The sequence below is a fragment of the Perissodus microlepis genome, chromosome 20 (genome assembly GCF_051167445.1).
Source record: "Perissodus microlepis isolate ML-2025 ecotype Zambia chromosome 20, ASM5116744v1, whole genome shotgun sequence".
Lineage (NCBI taxonomy): Eukaryota > Metazoa > Chordata > Actinopteri > Cichliformes > Cichlidae > Perissodus > Perissodus microlepis.
In genome coordinates this window covers 8,291,549-8,311,406 of record NC_140480.1, presented here as the reverse complement: position 1 = coordinate 8,311,406, position 19,858 = coordinate 8,291,549, and the positions used below count along the sequence as shown (strand labels likewise).

At 39.1% G+C, this 19,858-nt stretch overlaps 1 protein-coding gene across 2 annotated transcripts in view; it reads left to right on the top strand.

The window, feature by feature from the left end:
- Nucleotides 1-19,858, top strand: part of mgll (monoglyceride lipase) — a 42,758-nt gene that overhangs the window by 15,671 nt on the left and 7,229 nt on the right. For both annotated transcript variants that reach the window (XM_084917003.1, XM_084917002.1), the window contains 4 exons: nucleotides 4,231-4,367; nucleotides 12,582-12,692; nucleotides 13,132-13,221; nucleotides 18,477-18,692. In XM_084917003.1, the coding sequence (XP_084773129.1) occupies nucleotides 4,231-4,367; nucleotides 12,582-12,692; nucleotides 13,132-13,221; nucleotides 18,477-18,692 (554 nt within the window). The remainder of the gene's footprint in view (nucleotides 1-4,230; nucleotides 4,368-12,581; nucleotides 12,693-13,131; nucleotides 13,222-18,476; nucleotides 18,693-19,858) is intronic.

Here is a 19,858-nt window from a genome sequence, read left to right as displayed (position 1 = left end):
TTCAGATGGATTGGACAATCTGGGAGCAGTTCTCAAATGGAACTGACTTCACCTTAAAAGCACTTGATATAGTTTAATCTAGTCACTACATGCTCAATGTGTTCACTTAAAAAAGAAAATGTAAAATTCTTTCAAATGAAAGGTTTGGGTAGAAAGAGAAGGACACAGAGTGTTAGCTTTTTAGTCGATCGTAATTAGGTAATGGCTTGTTAGTCAGTAGTAATTAGATAAAGGGAAATGTCTGTCCCGATGCCTCCATCAACAAGGAACGATGTGCTCGTAGGCTAAATACAGCAGGGACGTTTAAATCCATGTGACTGTGCAGCAGTTGCCGTTGAACAGCAGTCTGTGCACTCAATAAAACTCCATAATAACAACAAAAAGAGTGAGAATGAGATGACAAAAAAGTCTCAGTGGCAGAAATGTGAAAATATTTACAGAGGTGAAGATCCTAATAAAGAGATGACAGATAATAAACTGGAGTGAATGATAAGGACGGCTGAGGCTGCTCGCAGAGGAGCAGTTTGTTCAATGCCTCGCAGTAAAATGTCACACTGTTAAATGGAAAATACTGAACTGGAACAAGTCCCTGTAGACTCCAGTTTTTCATCTATTTCTTCCACATTTACACACACACACATCGCCTTGGGCAGCTCTTGATAGAGTTTGCAGATGAGATCTTTCACTCTTTCTCCTTTTTTCTGTCTCTTGTGTTTTCTTTCTAATTATGGGCCGGTAAGGTTTTCATTCATTCACACCCTGCATTGACTGGTGTTTTTTTTTTTCTTTTTTCTATCTAGAACAGGCTGCATCTTTTTTTTTTACCAGTTAACAATATTTACAGATCAAGCTGCAGATGGCTGTTGTTTCTTTGAAAGTTACTGATTTACAGAATGCAAAAGCAAAATGCAAACTTCAAAAACCAGGTAGCTAGCAAATATTAATAATAACCTTTGTAGTTCTTATTATCTTTATATGCTTTATTACTAGTGAGTGTTGATTTTAACCACCTTCCTGATCTGGATCTTAGATCTCTGAGAGCGTGAGATCTGTTGATCTGCCATGCTCTGGGGGCTGTAACGCTTACTGGAAATCGTTTATGTAAGGGGCATCTCTGAAGAAATGCTCTTCACGGCTTTTTGACTTTGCATCTCATAATGCAAACGCAGATACTATGATGGGCTAATAAAAAGGACCTCCCTCTCTCCTACATGAAAAGTTCAGTCGTAACCTGACTCATTCACTGCAAGAATCACAGGTTAGAACTTAAAGTCCACGATGCTGTAAACCACATTACTGAGGCAACAAGGCATTTTCAGATACGTATTGACTGGTTATGGCCACAGAGAGTCCAAAAGCCTGCTGTGTTTCTCAGTAAATGTGTGAGGATTTGTCTCCTTCCCTGTCTGGAAATTTGCAGAGATGTGGGTAAAAAGAGCAGTGACACACCAGAGGTGGATCCCTCCACAGGAAAACAAAAAGTCATTGAAGAAAAGCAGTTTTCCATTTGTCTATACTTTGGTAAACAAGGGAAAGAAATTCCCAGATTCCCTGAGCTCGACAAAAGTCCTGAAGTTCTGAATCTATTTAGGTACCGTTCATAATTATTCTGTAAATGCCGTGCTGACATTCATTATTTTCACTCTCCTCTGATTCATAACTGTTTCTAAAATCTTTGTATGTAACATGCACATTTGTTCAAAGCAAAAAGGATGAGGAAATAGGACTTTTTTGGTGGTGGGGGTTGGTTGTTTTCTTTTTACCTGTTGCAGCTTTTGTAATGAAATGGTTTGTTGGATCTGAGTCCTGGAATGTTCTCATGGCCTTATCATAACCATCAGTTGTCTAAAAGGTTAGGTGTGTGCGGGGACATGTGTGTTTTCCAGAAATACCTGTTATTACCTGTACTAACAGAAGATATGGATTTAATGGGGTGAGAAGCCATTGAAAGAATAGAGCGGTGGTGGTTTACTGTGCATTGATCTCAAGTTTGCACCACTCCATCACTGAAGCTGTGATTGGACATTGATTTGCACACAGTGATGATTGCTTTTGATGCTATTGATGGACAGGAAAGCACTGAGGGTGAAGACGTGCTCTTGTACAACCCCTTTTCCAAAGAAGCTGGAATGATGAAAAACAAAAGGACAAAAAGACAAACTATCAGATGTTAAAAAAAGGAAATATTATTCTTTTTAGAAAAATTGGGTGACATGTTTGGACTTCTTGCAGGCCACTTTAGCACCTGGATTTTTCTTTTTTTTTTACTATGAACCCGTGCTGTGGTGATGTGGTTTGGCATTGTCTTACTAAATAAATAAACAAACTCTTTCCTGGAAAAGATGTTTTCTGTATTTCAGAGCTTGGATATATTGTATGTGTTTTGACATTCATGATAAGAGAGCAGCCTAGCTGTCAGGTGACCACCACCTGGTGGTGAGTTTGATCTTGTGGTGCAGAAGGATGCTGGGTAAGCCTGGCGTGCCAAAACGTTTAGTTTGAGGATGTGCTGCGAGCACATAGCAGAGGCTCCTACCCCAGAGATCTTCAACTCCCACCATCAGCAGAGATTCAACAGCATCCTGAGGGAGACTGTGGACATTGAGCCTGAATAGATCCACACCTCAGATGAGCTACAGCTGTGAGGGGGCATGTGCCTGCAGTGGTGGCCATTTCCGAATGAGATGCTGGACCCCAGCCATCAAGCTGAAAGAAAGAGTCCTGTCAACCTTGGTTGGTTGGAATTCGTAGAAGGCTGGAAGGTACCTGCAACTCAAGCCATGCGTGGCTTGTGCTAAGGAGGAGATTGAATATGATTTTCAGTCAGCCAAAGCGGAATCTGGTAAACTGTCCAACTACTCAGGAGGGTGGAGCTGCTGACCTGAAATGAAGACATTGTCGGGCAGTGGCGCTCTAGAATCCAACTTATATGCCTTTCGTAGAGGATCAGGGACTGGAGTGGATGAGAAGCTCTTGATGCTGTGGGACTGTCTTAGATGACACACCTCTGAAATAGGACATGGAAATTTGGGACAGTGCCTGTAGACACTTGTGTTCCAACTTGCTGGGGATTGCCCTGCCTACCTGGGATGGTCGCATGGGCCCTAGAGAGGAAAGATGGCAGAATGTTCACATACCGTTCAGCATTTATGGTTAGCCAGGCCATGTAAAAAACTACTCTTCTCATACCATAATGGATGCTTATATGTAGCCACTGAGTTCTAGTTTTTCATAGCCCTTTTCTTGCTTAGAGACTTCTCTGAATTCTTCTAATCCCATGTCATGTATTTGTTATGTAGATAATGAAATCCACCAATGCTCTGCAATTTTACAACAAAAAAAAAAGAAAAAAAAAAAGAAACATCACAAACTTCTTAAAAGTGGTAAACCCTTCCACATGTTTACTTGAAAACATCTTGAAATTCAAAATAAGCATACATTTTTTGAATGCGTCCCATCTTTTTTGTAGTGTTTTATAGGACGCATGCATTTCTAAACACTGACACACTTTCAACATTACAGAGCCAACGAGAGAAGGTGTGAGATGCACATGTGAATGTTTATTAGCTAGTGTTATTGGGTTGGTGGTTACCATGGCAGCCAGCCTCACCTCTCAGTTATTGGTGCAGAAAGCCCGAGGACAGCACATATATAATATATGGATGTGCACATACATATTCAGATATTTTCCCTCCTCTCCATCTGTCAAGCTCACTTCTATCATCTCTGTTTTCGTCTTTTCTTGCTTTCATCTTCTTGTTTGCCCCCTTTTCCCTCCTCTTTTGTCTTGAACCATCATTTTTTTCACTTCATCTCTTCCCCCATACTTTTCCTCTACTAGTCCATTTTATTCTTACTCTCCCTGTTTTTTCTGTTTCCCTTTCCATCATTTCTTTTATTTTTCTTTACGTCTCTCATCACCAAAGCAGAAGGCTTCCCCTTGAGTTGAATTGTATGTGGATGCAGTCAGTCCTTAAAAAGTTTAAGGAATAAATGTAAAACATATTTTTATAGTATGCCTGTGATTTGCCTTTTATTCTCATGCAGTTACCCTTTCAACAGTTTTGTGTTTAATTCAACTTGTTGAACTGCTATAAGCTATCACTCTAGGCTTATAATTACCCTTGTATCATGCTACTTTGCCCTCTTTTTATAAAAAAAATGTGAAGTTTTCTTGTTTTTGAAGGTCTTAAATAACGTGTTAAACTTTCCTGATTCTTTCTTCCACAGTTGGCCATGGCCAGAGCGAAGGTGACAGGATGAACATTAAGGACTTTCAGATTTATATCAGAGACTCCCTTCAGCACATTGACCTGATGAAGTCTCGCCACCCTGACCTGCCTGTATTTATTGTGGGCCACTCCATGGTAAGACACTTTCCATGAATGTGTGTCAGTTCCTGGAATAAACCATGCATGTCTTTGGAATTGTTTGCACAATGATGTCTTTGGCTTTTGTCTTGTTCTGTGTCCTGGGAGCAGTGTTGTCTTTTGATCAGGTTGGTTTTCCTGTTTTGTTTGGTGTTAAATTGCATAATGTGCCTGAGATCCTCATACAGTATGCTTGACACAAATAGAGCGAGAGAGCTGGCTAAAACCAATGTACAAGTCCCGCTCAAGCACACATTTGATGAGGCTTCCTGTGACATTTTGACACGTAAATGGGGAAAGTGTTCCTCGTCTAGTTGCATGGTTTTCTGCTGCTCTGGACATGCAAGTCTAGATAAACTGGTTGTTGAATATCAGCAGAATCAGGCATTTTTTAAGTAGCAGTGATTAAGTAATATACTAAGTAAAATACTTAGTAACTTGCTACCTTTAATTATTAATTGACTTGCTAGGAGAACCGTGTACAGTTTTTCTGTATAATGGTCAAACTTTACCTATCATCTAAAGTATAACAGACCAAAAGTTCAGGGAAGGCTTGCGAAGTTCGCTGTTCTTGGTAAACCCCAGTTTACCTTTCACCTTTCACACAGTGCCACAGATTCCCGAGAGCCTGCAGCTGCTACGGAAAACCTCCAACAGGGCAGTCGCAGGTTCAGTGACCTGCTCAAGGGCAAATGTGGCTGTATGGCAGACACAGACAGAGAGTGTTCACTTTCGTCAGTCTGCGTAGAAATCTTCTATTGACCTGCCTCATCATTGACTAGCCTATGTGTTATTATCCACTAATGAAACAGATTTACCTAGCAAAATGAAAGCATTACGGATTCCAGTATCATCTACATTACATCTGAATAGAAGCTAAAGCTAGCTGCTGTACAAGCAAGGAGCTGGTGCTAAGTAATGAGCTACTGGCTGCTGTATTTTACTTGCAGTCCTTCAGAATTATTCTGGGGTTTTTTTCCATTTTAAATACAGCCAACTAACTTTCAAAACCCTATATTAAACTTAACAGACTGTTATGCTAGCTGCTTGTCATTCTCGAAGCTAAACGTATTACCCCTTGACTTGTTCTTATATTGTACTTTTCTACTCTGAGTGGTCAAAAGGCTCTTTGCTACAAGAAAATTCAGTGAAATGCAGTATTAGTTGTTCATTTAACTGAACCAATTAAGCGTAGACCACTTGTTTTCCTCAAAGCTTATCCAGCTAGGCTTGCATATCCGGGCTAGTGCTAATTGAAATGGCAGTTCATTACATAGCTCACTCAGAGAAGCATAGAATCTTTAATTCTCACATAAATAGCTATGGCCAGTTAAGAATCGTTAATTGACAGTGGACTGTGGAGGGAGAGCTACAGGGTGTGAACTTCACACAGAAAGGCCAAACCAGGAGGTTCACTGGGCAGTGCACCACAAAGTTGCTCTACTTTCTTAAACAACGCTGACACATGCAAAGAAAAATTCCTAAACTAAGAATTAAAGCTTCGTTTTAATCCCTTGTTAACCGCAGAAAAAGTTATGCTGGGTCTTCAGCTGGTTTAAACTTCAGTGCAGCGAACATGAAAAGAAAATTCAAATAGCCTTTACTGTGGCTCTGTGAATTCGGCAGACACAAAACTGAACCAGAATTCTCATTAAAAATAATTAGACAACGCCTGGAAAGCTTCAAGGCCAGCTTTGGAGCTATTTTTAACTGATTGGTTTATTCTGTTTTCACAGCCTCTCGTTGTTGTGCTCTGCGACCCAACTCTCAGCACAGCTAACAGATCACAAATGGTAGTGATGAGTTATATAATAAATGATTACTGTCAGTGTTTCTAGGTCGAGTCACTTTGTACTCCCGTGAACTTGTTTCGGTTAGATGAGCAAGTCGCTCCGATTCTGCATGCCAACATTTTTTATGCTTTCATATGTGAGGCTTTATGTTTCTTAAGGAAACTGACATCACTCACTGAAGTCAAAATCTAAAACAATAAGTCCTTTGAGCATTGCGCTGTGCAAGTCAGAACGCTTCGAAACGAACCCAAGTATGCTTTCAAAGATTTTTAGTACACAGCTGCAGGTATCAAGCAGAGAATTGTGAGTTCATTGCAGAACTGTTTCGCCATGCCTTCCAGCACAGCTCTACATGCTGGTGTATAAATACTGGCTCATGAAGCTCTGTTTTTGTGATTAGGACCTTTATTTCATTCAGACAATCACTAGCTAAGTTCAGGATATACTTTTTTGTATTATTTTCTGCTATAAAGATTTTAAGTGCTATGTTTTGCATCTAACTGTCCTCTATTAGAGATAACAGCTCCTCCTTCTTTGATGTCTTTCTTTTAAATAGGTCATATTTACTGTCGTCACTTGGGCCTTTAGTTGCTTCAAACAACATGCTGTTTAATTAATGGGTCCGCCTTGGCGAGCCATTTATGGCTCATGCGCTTTAGTGCAGTAGGACTCTGTATACAGACTGAGGCTGTGATAAAGGGATCTTAGAAGCACAGAAGTACATACTTTGTGTAAACTCCACTGTGGGATCCCAGGCTGAGGCGGAGTGCTTGTTTAGACAGCAGATTCTGTAAATATTAAGAGACAGCTGAGCAAAGTCACAGCAAAACCTCTTTCTTTTCCAACTTCTTTCTCTATTTTTCATCATCCCTCACTTTCCTGCTTCTTTTGGACTTCTAATAAATCCATTCAATGTGTCTCCTTTGGCCTTTTCTGTTGCTGGCTAAGGATTATACTTGTGTATGTACACATGGACAGTTGTGGACACCCTAGATATTCTTCAAATCTGCCTGAGGGAAGCGTGTTACATTGTAAGTCTGTGCAGCAGGGAGCTTCTTGTTCCCCTTCTGGTGATGAAAATTAAATCACTCAGACTGAAGCAGACCCTACTTACTCATGGACACTGAAAGTCATAAGACTCTCAAGTTATTGGTTTAGACTCAGGTCCTTCTTTTTTTTATTTTTTTTTTTATTTTTGGTACCACCTGTGATAGCAATGGAAATAAAATCGACTGGGATTTATGTAGCTTTTTCTCATCTGACTGACTACTACTTTAACTGATCAAACACACACATCCACACATGTGCAATAACACTAAGTGCAATAATCTTTTCTGTCATCGTTGTATCTTTACTCAGTTGTATATAGCATTTGTATTCTATTTTTATCTTATTGTATATTTATTTTATTTTATTCTACTGTATATAGTATTTTATTTTATTCTATTCTGTACAGTTGTGTACTGTATTTATTCTTATTGTATCCTAATTTTTGCCTCATAACTTTTGCACTGTCCACTTCCTGCTGTGACAAAACAAATTTCCCACGTGTGGGACTAATAAAGGTTATCTTATCTTATCTTATCTTATCTTATCTTATCTTATCTTATCTTATCTTATCTTATCTTATCTTATCTTATCTTATCTACTCGAAGCACAGAGAGGCCCCAGCTGGAGATAAACCTATTTTAACTTTCTCAAAGGCAGTTTTGAGTATCTGGGCTTGTGTCTGCATTGATGTCTATTGACAGCAACAATGCAAGAAACTAAACAGCAGGGGTGTCAAATATAAAGCCCAGGGGCCAGAATTGGTCTGACAAAGACTCTAGTCCAGCTCACTGGACTAAGACCTCAATTATGGCCAAACTACAGTTACTACTACAAATAATTATTATGTGGAAAACAATTAAATGACTGAAAAGTTCCTATTTTTTCACATTTTTTTTACAGTGGGTCCACAGTAACAAAAAATATCTGAATATTTTCTGTTAATTGACAAAAGCTTTCAGTTTTCTAATTACAGGGCAGTCTGGGCAATTAGCTTTTTCTCAAATTTTACACTTTTATGTCTTACAATTTAAGCCCAAAGAGTGGTGCTGACACAATAATTTCATTTACAACAACAGCATTTCAATGTTGTGTAGAAAAATGACATACTGTTATAATTGCTCTTCTTTTTCTTATATTAAGAAATCACCAGGATTAAAAATGCAGGTAAACTTCTGCACAGTGAAAGACAGAAAGGGTCCGGCCCGCTTAAGATTAAAGTGAGCTGTATGTGGCGCACGATGTAAAATGAGTTAGACATCCCTGTCGAACAGTCATGAAACTTCACAAGCGTAATTGAGATTTAACTAAAGCCAAGTTTGGAAATGACTCACTTGTGTATTAGACCCATGAATACAAGTATACATGTAAAAATCGAAGTAGTTACTGCTCTATGGTCTATGGGGGTGGCTGTGTTTTTGTGTAAAGACCACAAACACCGTCCATTTCAGTGATTCAGATCAGCTGAGGTAATACATCGCAGGCTGGAAGCAGCCACACCCATAATGATGCACAACTTTTAGCTTGTGCTAAAATTAAATTAAATCAACTTAATGGTGTGAGTTATAAAAGTCAGCTTTATTTTTAACCCCGTTGCTTGTTGCTAGACAACATCAGAGGGGTTTGTAAGTTTTTTTAGGTTACAGCTGGAACCAGAGGAAAATCCTAAAAAACACCCTGAAGATGAAGTCAGTTGTGTAGTTGACTGTGTAGTGTAGAAATGGGTGTGTCTGAGGTTTCACTGGTGTCACTAATGTCAGTTGGTCACTAGTTTCCCTTTCCATTTAGTTTCATATCCTTCTCCCTAGATATAACTTTTTTTTTTCATTTTCATCTCTCTTCATTTCATCCTCTGCTACATTCTTGTTTCCTTTGAAACAAATAAAAACCCAAACTCAGTTTTCAGGAAACCTGCCGCGGGTCAAGTGATGTGCAACTGTGTTTTCACAGGCCTCATTTTCCAGTTTCCCTGTGTTTTCACTTTGCATCCTGTTTCTATTAGTCTGTTCCTCTGCTTCTACAGTTTTATAAATCTCTCAGGCCACGATGACGCAAAAAATCCAAACGACTACACAATAGAGACCACCTGGGTATTCTGCTGTGTGTGTTGAGAGGCTGCTCGAGTGATAACATCCTGTAATGTAGTCGGCAGAGTCAAGCTGCAGTGACGCTGTAAAGAAAGTCACAGTTCTAACTCATCAAAATGTTAATTTATAGTTAATCACAATTGTACCATGTTTTTCATGATATTTTATATTTTATTATATTTATTAAGACCTGTGAAACAGGAAAATTTCAGATTCTTTGATCTTATAGTGTAATTCATGTCACAGTAGTCTGAAAGTGCGACCTACTGATGACCATATAAACCTCAGAACATGAGCATTTTTGTAGCGTGGGTTTAAGTTTTTAGTTCAAGCTATTTACAGCTTGATGAAAAAAATACCACAATTCATTTTCACAGTTTCCAGAACACATAAACATGTGTGAGAACTTTTAAACGTGCGACAGCAAGAACTAAAAAACACATTACGGTTGCAAATTTACACAAAACCAAACACTCGACTTTTTTAAGGGGCTCCGCTGTATCTCTTTTGGTTGAGCAGTGACACAGAAGTTTTCAGCAGTTTGTCCACGTTGTATCTGCTCGTGGGATGCTGTAAAATCCCTTCAGCTTTGGCGTCTTCCCACTCGTACTCATTTATTTCTTTCTCCATCAGTATTTCTGGCCGAGGCTTACTTGTCCTTCCTCTGTGACAGCCTTTTATGTAACGGTTCAGCAGTGCTTAGGAACTATTTGTTCAGCTTCTAAGCCCTCTGTCTCATCTCCCCTCAGTATCCATTACTCACACTAACCAAAAATTCCCTTTGTGATGCACCGTGGCTTCAATAAAAACGCTTCTTCATTTCTAATCGGCTTGGAAAACTTACATATAATGGGTGACATTTTTTTAATTTGAAACATTAGTTCAAGTTAAACATCTCTTGGTGCAGTCCCTAATTTGTCCTCTTGGCACCATTGAACAACACCATTGCATTAAGTTGTTTTTGTTGTTTTTTTGTTTTTTCTATTAGTGGTGAGTTCATACTGAATGCAACAGGTGTTCACTTATTGGCCATATAATGTTTATTAAGCCTACATCATATAATGCCGCTATTTTAGCCTTCTAGTCCATATAATGTCAGTGGTGTACTCTCTGTTTACACCATGCAGTGTTAGTGGGGCAGCTGTACAGTCCATATAATATCAGAGTGTTAGCTCCTTGGGCTATTTTTTGACAGTTCGAGTCCACCCACTGACAGTGTGTAGCACTGTGTACAATACCAGCATTCATTTTGTCAACTCAAGTTCAGAGGTAGAAGAGTGTATAGGGCCTCTTATCAGCTTCTGAAAGAGCTTCTCTGTCCCAGTCATCCATCTGTCACTCTGTCTCCCTCTCTTCCCTTCCCTATTCACACTTATCTCACTCTATCAGTGCAGACCCTTTGACACAACTGCATTCATTGGCATTTTTTGTTGATATTTAACAGGCACTAAATATGCTGAACCAATCAGCCATTTTGCAGCTTTTAGCAGCCCCACCACTACCCACCACCACCACCACCAAAAAAAATGCAACTTGAAGTTGAGCATTACTTCTGTTTTTGCAGCAGTACGTCCTGGTGTTCACATGTAGATGTTTTAGCGAAAGACAAAAATAAGAAGAAAGGGGAGATTCAGGCAGCTGCCCTCTTTTTTTCATACTCCCTGTGTGTTTGCATGCAGGCGGCGATGCGCGAGCGTGCACTTGTGTCTTTACAGAGTGAAGTTTTCTGGTGGGAACGGTTTTGTCTTCCTTTCGGTACCCTTTTTCAACAAAGCGAGGCTGTGATTGGCCCCCGGGCTGATGAATATTCACGTAGGTGACAAAGAAAGCTCCCCACATAAACAAAGTTGAAGCCAATTAGTCTCCCACACAGAATCACTGTGCTCCCGTGCGTGTGTGTGTCATGCACTTGTTGCGTACGAGAGGAGAAACCGTGCCAGAGTCGACCCTGACGAATCGATTTAGGTTTTGGCTGCCATGGAGCTGCTAATTGTCGTGGCCCTACGTTACAGAATTGAAATCACAATATGAAAAAAATGTCAGCGTGGGTGCTAAAGTGTGGCCCTGGTGCGGATGTTCTGTGGAGCTCAGCAGTGTTGTGCCCCCGGGGCCCATGGTCCCACACTGACATTTCTCTGTGTGGAACAATAGCAAGAAAAAATAGGGTTGGAGATCTACACAAAAGATGGCTTGTTTCATGTTAGCTGTGACCTCTGAATAGTTTTCCTACTGCTCCTCGCATCAAGACCTTTCACCTACTTTAGGACCTTTCCACTTTGATCACATGAGAAAAGGCACTCCTTTTCCTCTATTGGAGACTAAAGAAGTAAGACGTGCCGAGTCTGTCTCCTTACTGAAACCCTGTCTTTATAACTAATGCTGTTATTTGTGGTTTTCTCTGTTTTGTTAATTTTTTTCTCATTTTTTCAATTTATTTTGGGTCCCTTGAGAACAATATGCTATATTTTTAAATAAGAAGATATCGTACATCGTACATGATGAGGTTACTACTGCACTGATCAGTACACAGCGACCAGTGACAACATCCACTGAGGTGAAATCTCCATGACTGCCATTTTCTTTTTTATTTTAGATATATGTGCTTTTTTTTCTTTGGCCTAGTGAGTGCTCTCACCTTTATTTTGGTGTGTTATATAGTTCATTATCAAACAACAGCTGTCGACCGTAGCACCGCAGAATCTTTCATCTACTCATGACTGGAGGCTCATGCTCGTGACAGCATGACAGGATATAAAGATTACAGCATCCTCCCTCTGCTGAGCTGTGTTGTTAGCTAGCTGCTTCTTTTGATAGGTGGATGAAGACAGAAGTACAAAGAAAAATTAGTTCTTACATAAAGAAAGCTGTGCACAACAAGTAGGCTATGATTTCTGGAAATTTACATGAATGTTGGCGTTATTAAATGTGTTTTTTGTACACCACCAGGCAGCTGCCATTCAGTCTTATAATATTTAAGAAAAGAAAGTCGATTTCTCCCAAACCAGGATTTTCACACGTTAAAAAAAATGTTGTACATGCCCAAAGTAAAATATGTTAAGTTTCTAGATAATTTTAAATAATGTAACCAAGTTTGGTAACCGTAAGAATCTTCATATCCTATTTTACATACAACATCTTTAAGCAGCATATAAAATTAAAGAGGAAAATTCAAAATTAAGTGACAGAAGCATGAAATGCTCGCAATAGATTTAAAGAAATAGCTTGACAAATATTATTTGTATTACAGTTTCATTAAGCTAATATGTTCTGCATTTCTTTTATAGGGTGGTGCTATCTCAATCCTGACAGCCTGTGAAAGACCTGGTGATTTTGCTGGAGTGGTTCTGATAGCTCCCCTGGTCCAGATGAACCCGGAGTCAGCCACACCATTCAAGGTACCACATACCAATCACCAACCCTTTAAACCACTATTCTCTTCTTTCTGTTCTTTTTTTCTCCTCTCCCAACCCAAGAGGCAGTTATCTTCCTTTACTCAGGTTTGCTGTGGATGGTGTTTATAATACTTATAATACTGGCACCTTTTATTTTGTGTGTTTCAAAGGCAACAATCAGTTCAGGTATCACTAGAGCTGCATAAATGGCCTCTCACTGAGTCTTTGATACAAGTATGTCCCAAGTGTGGCCAATCTCTGACAAATCTCACAGAGGAGGCTGTTTTAACAGAAATAAATGACTTTTTTATTCCCTATTTTATGAATTAAAAGTCTAACACTAATACATAATACTGCAATATTTAAAACCAAAATAGGAGAAGGAAACAGTCTTCATGAATGATGTCACATGAAAATAAGCTATGCTCTTCTCTGTTTGTAGGTTTTCATGGCAAAACTGCTGAACCACATGCTGCCCAGCCTCACTATGGGCTCCATCGAGTCCAAATGGCTCTCCCGGGACAAGAGGCAGGTGAGAGACTGATGCTGGCAATGTGTGTTTTGGGTGGCTGAGCACTCTTGTTGTTTGAAATTGAAATATCACTCACGGAGATTGTGGGAAATAGAATTTCCAAGGTGTAAATTTGTCCGCGGTTGATTGTCTACGCTCATGTCAAGTCACACTTTTTTATTGTCCAATCCCATGCCAAAACACCACATCTTTGTAGACACTGTACGCCTTTTCCAAACAGCAGGACAGGTTTGGGTGCATCTGTTGGTTGTGTTATTTTGTAAACACATTACATGCTACACACCCATACTTTGTAGTGCCCCTAGAGACATCCCTGGAGAAACAGAAACAAATTATCATGTCACCACGCCTAAATTTTGCACGGATGTGTGTGTGTGTGTGTGAGTGTGTGTGTGTGTGTATGCCTAGTTTACATTAACATTCCTACATCCTGCTGCTTCTGCTTCCTACAGTCAGTCAGAGGAAGTTGTGTTCTTCCAGATACAAGAATAAACAATAGCAGATAAATACTGAATCAAAGGATGTAATCATGTAACACACAGGTATCCAACTGCATAATGAGACTATGTGATACGATATTGTTACTAGAATGAAAGTTGCAGGGGTGGATCATACTTTGCTCTGATTTCTCACTGTAACCTTTTCTTCATGTGTTTTCAGTAAGCAGAAAGATCAATTTCACAACTGAATATGAAACCGTTCGGATCAGTGGGAATGAACGTCTCAGTCAAGTTCGGTACATAAATGTTCATGGCCTCAAGATGTTCTTTCACCAAAAGACAGGAGAAAAGTAAAAAAAACTAAATGAAATTTGCTGTTGCAGGATTTATATTTCTTTTTTCATCATCTACCACCAATCAGCTCACAAACGATCTTATGATCAGTAGAACTTTTTGATCAGTAGCAGTTACATTCTTGCACGTTATCTTTAAAACGTGAAATACAATCTTTAACATTTAATACAAAAAACAGTGAAAAAAAAATAGGTTGAAAAGAAATAATAAACTATTACTCTCATCAAAACATTTTGAAGTTAATTTATTTCATTTTGTAGCCCAAAGTTTTCGATGATAGATTAGATGGAAGGACGTCATCTACAGCACGAGGTTTCACAGTCTCCTGGGCTGATGTGGTGTCATTAGTCAAGCCACCTGTGACAATAGAGGAATGCTCTTTCTGTCAAAGTCAGCCACAGCTGTGCTTACATAGATGCTGAATAGACATGAGTAACTGTATGACTTATGTGACAGCTACTTGTAACTACATGTTTAATGTCAGAGAAACAGGGAATTCCCTCTCCGATTTACCTCCTTAGCCTCCTTTTTCCTCCTTTTTCCTTTCTGCTTCCTTTTAACGTAACTCCACTTTATCATCCTGCTTCGCTCACATTTTTATTTCTAAATAAAACTCCCTGTCCATTTATTAGCGACCATTTGTTCCCGCTTCCCCTCCAACTGCCACAGATTTCCCAGGAGTCTTTTCATTTTCATGCCCATATTTTCTCCCTGAGAACAACTTTTCTCCCTTCAGCGTTATGCCATATTTGGAGAAAACTACAGTATGTATTTGCTTGTTCATTCTAGGCTGTGCACACCCTTTCTAAATGTGTAACACATATCTTCTCATAGTTATATATTGCGAGAAATTAGAAAATGATTAGGCTTGCAAGATCTTGCCTTTATTACAAGTTGCATTAACATTTAAGTGGGGTTTTTATTGAGCATTCTAACAAATTAAAATTAAAAAAATTAAATATTAATTTACTTGTATGAGTTTTAACAACTTGAACACATAAAATGTATTTCTCCAGCATATAATCTATAATGCAGTTCAAACGTGTTGTAGCTTCCAGCTAATTTTAAATCCAAACACTGACCACAACCTGACCAGATGTATTTGGCATCTGTTACCATGGTGATTTAAGCCAGGTAAAGGAGAGGAGTAAGAAAAGGGCCAGTTTAACTCGCTTTATCTATCAGTGGTTTTAACTTTTAGGGTGATTGGGTGATGGCAAAATGAAATCCGCCATATATTATGTTAATTTTTGAATGAAAACAACCGAATCCTCATTTAGTCTGTTGTCATGACATCCTTTAGTGTTTACAGAATGTTGTGGGAGCAACCTGGAGAATTGTTTTTGTTCAGTCAGTTGTGTGCTGAAGAAAGAGAGGGGAAAGAAGCAGACAGTTGTCAAACCAAAGATAAGCGATATGCAGCGTCGTGAGAATCCAGCAATGACCGGCAGACCAAGGCCAAACAACATGCAACCTGCAGGGACTTGGTATCATCATGGCAGGCCCCGTTTTCCACCAAGAGTAAGGCACAATCCGATGCAGGATACTGCTGGACTCAGAGCCCAACTGGAAGAGACTCAGTGGCAGCTACACATGTGTAAATCCAGTCTTAGAGAAGCAAACACGAAGGCCTTGTATCTTGAGAGTCAGGTGGATGAGTATCGCAGAAAGTTCTACTATTTGGATATAGAAACTGAGAAGACAATCAACGATCTGAAAAAGCAGCTGGACTCAGCGCTCAGTAATGAAACCAAGTCTTCCCTGCAGGACATTCACACGCTCAAATTTGAGCTTCGTGAAGCTAAAATTGAACGAATCAACAATGCAAATAGGTTGATTCTAGCAGATAAGATCATGCATAAGCTTACTTCTAACCTGGGCGATGCCAACAAGAAGCTGCAGCAGCCGAACAGAAACTCTATAGACACCCAAACGATGATCAGTGACGATCCTTCAAAGAACCAGTGCTGCGAGATGCAACAGATGTGCATTGACCAACTCCAGCAGCAGCTTCAAAACGCTAAGGAAGAACTGAAGAAGCAAGCTGAGGAACACGAGGATGAGAAAGAGGCTTTACGCTCTGAAATTAAGCAACTTAAAGGCCTCAAAGAACAAAATGAGGAGAAGCTGATGAGTTTAGAGAAAGAGCTAAACGACACGAAAGCTTCCTACATCGCACTCCTGGAGGAGCAAAAGAAGGAGAATGCTAACTTCACACAGGCACTGCAAAAAGAAGAGGAGGAGAAGGCCTCACTTCTAAAGACTCTGAAGGAGCAAGAGGACATGGAGAAGAGATTGGAGGAACTCACGTCTATAATCAATGAGTTAGAACAAGAGTCGGAAGAGAGGAAGAGGAGTTGCTGGCCTTTTAGGTTCTTTTCTTAACTGGCATCTGTCAGTCTGTATTAAAAAATGAATAAATAAATGTGTTTTATGAAATAGCCTTTCAGTCTTGTGCTTTTGTTTAGGTGACAACATGAGTGCACAGTTTTGGGGCAACATTTTGAATACGTTAGGGCAATAAAATGACTGGGTAACACCTTAAAATAAAAAAATTCAAATGAAACTTTACACAACTTAAAATTCACAACCATTATTTGAATTTACTTACAGTACAATAAAAAAAAATGAAAAACCTGACTTTTCCCCTCATTCTTATGTTCTTAGGTATTTGTAGGTAAATATAATTACATTTTAATTCAAATAAGATACACTGAAATTACATTTAATTACAAGGGAATTACATCCATAGATGTGGGCTGTATTATAAAGTGTTACCAAGGACTTTAGTTAAGGTTAGCAGAAGATCACATTTTTCCTGATACATTTGAAGTTTGCATGAAATACTTCACATTATAAGTATAATTTTTTTCAAAGAAACAATGGAAATGACTATTTGAAAAGCTGTCAGAGCTGTTGCATTTAAATGTAGCCAATAGGGACAAAATATTGTTTATATATTAATATTGTTTCTTGTAGATACAGTATCAGGTAAAATATTTTATACATATATATATAAATATATATATATATATATATATATATATATATATATATATATATATATAAATAAAATACAGCCTGCGACTAAGGGCATAATTAAAGAGAATGTAAGTGTATTTTATTTAAAAGTAAATTGTTATTATACTTAGCTACAAATATTGGGTTAACAACTCAGGTTTTTAAGGGAAATAGTAGTAGTAGTAATTTTGCAGAAAAACAAAAAAATGTGTGGGTTGAGTGGGTTTTCTCCGGATACTCCGGCTTCCTCCCACATTCAAAATATGTGCAGTTAGTGAGGATAGGTTAATTGGAAATTTCCCATAGGTGTGAATGCAGGAGTGAATGGTTGTCTGTGTCTATGTGTTAGCCCTGCGACAGACTGGCGACCTGTCCAGGTTGAACCCTGCCTCCCGCCCTAAGACAGCTGGGATAGGCTCCAGCCCCCCCCCCCCCCCATGACCCTGAAAAAGGAGAAGTGGAAATGAATGGATGGATGGATGGAACAAAAAATAGATAGATGCATAGGAATAAGGGGGTAACAAGTGAAGTGGAGTGGCTTAACCTTGCCTAACTTCCAGGTCTTTTATGTTTTAAGTGAAAGAAATTAAATTAGACTTGGCTCCATCAGTTTAAGGTCACATAGGCCTGCACATTTATTTTATTCTGATAAGTTGGCAAGGGAATTTTAATGTTGATAAATAATAGAATATCCATCATAGAGATATATAGGGACATATAATGAATATTAAATAAACCTGTAAAAAAAGACGTAAAAAGGCAAGGCAGTTAATATGAATGTCAGTGAATGTGACATCTGTTATAGAGCGCTTTGAGTACTCTGAGAGAGTAGAAAAGCGCTATATAAGAATCAGTCCATTTACCATTTATATATTAATATTGTTTCTTGCAGATACTGTAAAATACAATTTTCCACATTTCACACTGTGTACTTCTGAAAAGTTTTTCTCACAGTTTTCTGTTATAAGTTTGGTTTGAGAAACAAAGTGAATATTTGATCACTGTACTAGCTGTTAGATTCAACATTTAAAATGCAGAAAGGACTCTTTATTGTTCATCTGCTCTTAGGAGACTCCAGGCCATCTGTGCATGAGCAACCGTTTTCCCTTTTAATTTGTACTATTTTTCTTCTGGCTGACACGTTTGTGCAATTTATTGCCCACAGTAGCGCTGCATGCATCTAATTGTACACAGACTCTCACTGATGATGTAGAGGTGTCAAAAACTTAAAAACTTGGCATTACAGGGTTGAAGGAGCGTTTGTGTTCTATGAAAGGGTTGCTGAGTTGAGTTAAGCCTGACCAAAATTATTTCTCTGAGCTTACTTAGAAAGAGGAACAGCAGGAATGAACTTACATTGATATCAGTCCAACATCCGGTGGAGAGAGATGATAAACCAAAGCATCTCCACCCTGGCCTCTTTTGTTTCTCTCCTGTCAGGTGGAGGCATATGACGCTGATGAGCTAAACTATCACGGCGGGATGCGAGTATCATTCGGCATGCAGCTGATGGCGGCAGTGGAGCGTATGCAGAGGGAGATCCCGTCCATCAGCTGGCCCTTCCTGCTCCTTCACGGTGACGCCGACAAACTCTGTGACATCAGAGGCTCCAGGATGATGTATGACAATTCACCGAGTACAGACAAGAAAATCAAGGTGTGTATGGTTAGTTTACAGAAAACTGTATCTGTAGAACTGCCTTAGGTTCAACAAGGTGTTGGAAACATTCCTCTAAGATTTAGATTCATATTGATAGATTAGCATCACATAGTTGGTGAAGATTTGTTGACTTATTGTCATGTTCAATACACCAGTTTGACATGATATGAATAAAACATGCCATGCTGGAAGCAGCCATCAGAAGATGGATGGTTGGATGGTGGTGGTCAGCAACAGTACACGCTGGGTACAATGCTCAGTTGGTACTAAGGAGCCCAATTACACCACCAGCAACACACTAAACTATTGGCACGAAGCAGGACTGCTTCATGCTTTAATGGTGCTGTAGAAATAAAATAAAATTGAATTGAGTTGAACTGAATGTTGTTTATGCCATATTCTCTCCCTACTATCTCAATGTTGAAGCTGAAATCGAGAGTCATCAGACCAAACAACACAATTTCTGGTCTTTTGATATCCAATTTTGGTGAGCAGGTGTGAAACACAGACTCAGTTTTCTGTTCTTAGCTGACAGGACTGGGGTGGTCTTCTGCTGCTTGAAGGTTCAATCTATTGTGCACTGAGAGAAATTGTTATGCATATCTTGGTTAGTTGGTTATTTGACTTATTGTTGCCTTCTTGTCAGTTCAAAGCAGTGTGACCATTACCGTGACATCTGACAGTGTCCAGGAAAATCCCAGTAGATTAGCAGTTTCTGAAATACTCCAAATACACCAAACGCCATGCCACGTTCAAAGTCATTTAAATTATGTTTCTTCCCCATTTTGATGGTTGGCCTGAATTTCAGCAGGTCTATATGTCTAAATACACTGATATGTAATTAGGTGATTAAATATTTGCGTTAATAAAGTTTCAGATGAGCGTTTATAAAGTGCAACAACTGAACGTGACACAGTGCATAAATATGGTGAATAACGTTGCCTCCAGCATTAAAGGTGTCTTCTGACACTTTAAAAATGATGATTCGAGATTACAAAGCTGAGGTCTTTGTGTTTGATTAATACAGAGACTGTCCGTCATTAAAACTCGTTGTTATTAAAATATAACATAGAGATGGGTGGCAAACTAAAGGAAAAATATACAAACCCTTGACTTTACAGTCAGGGGATTTTACACAATGCTGTGAAGCATTTTACAGTGAT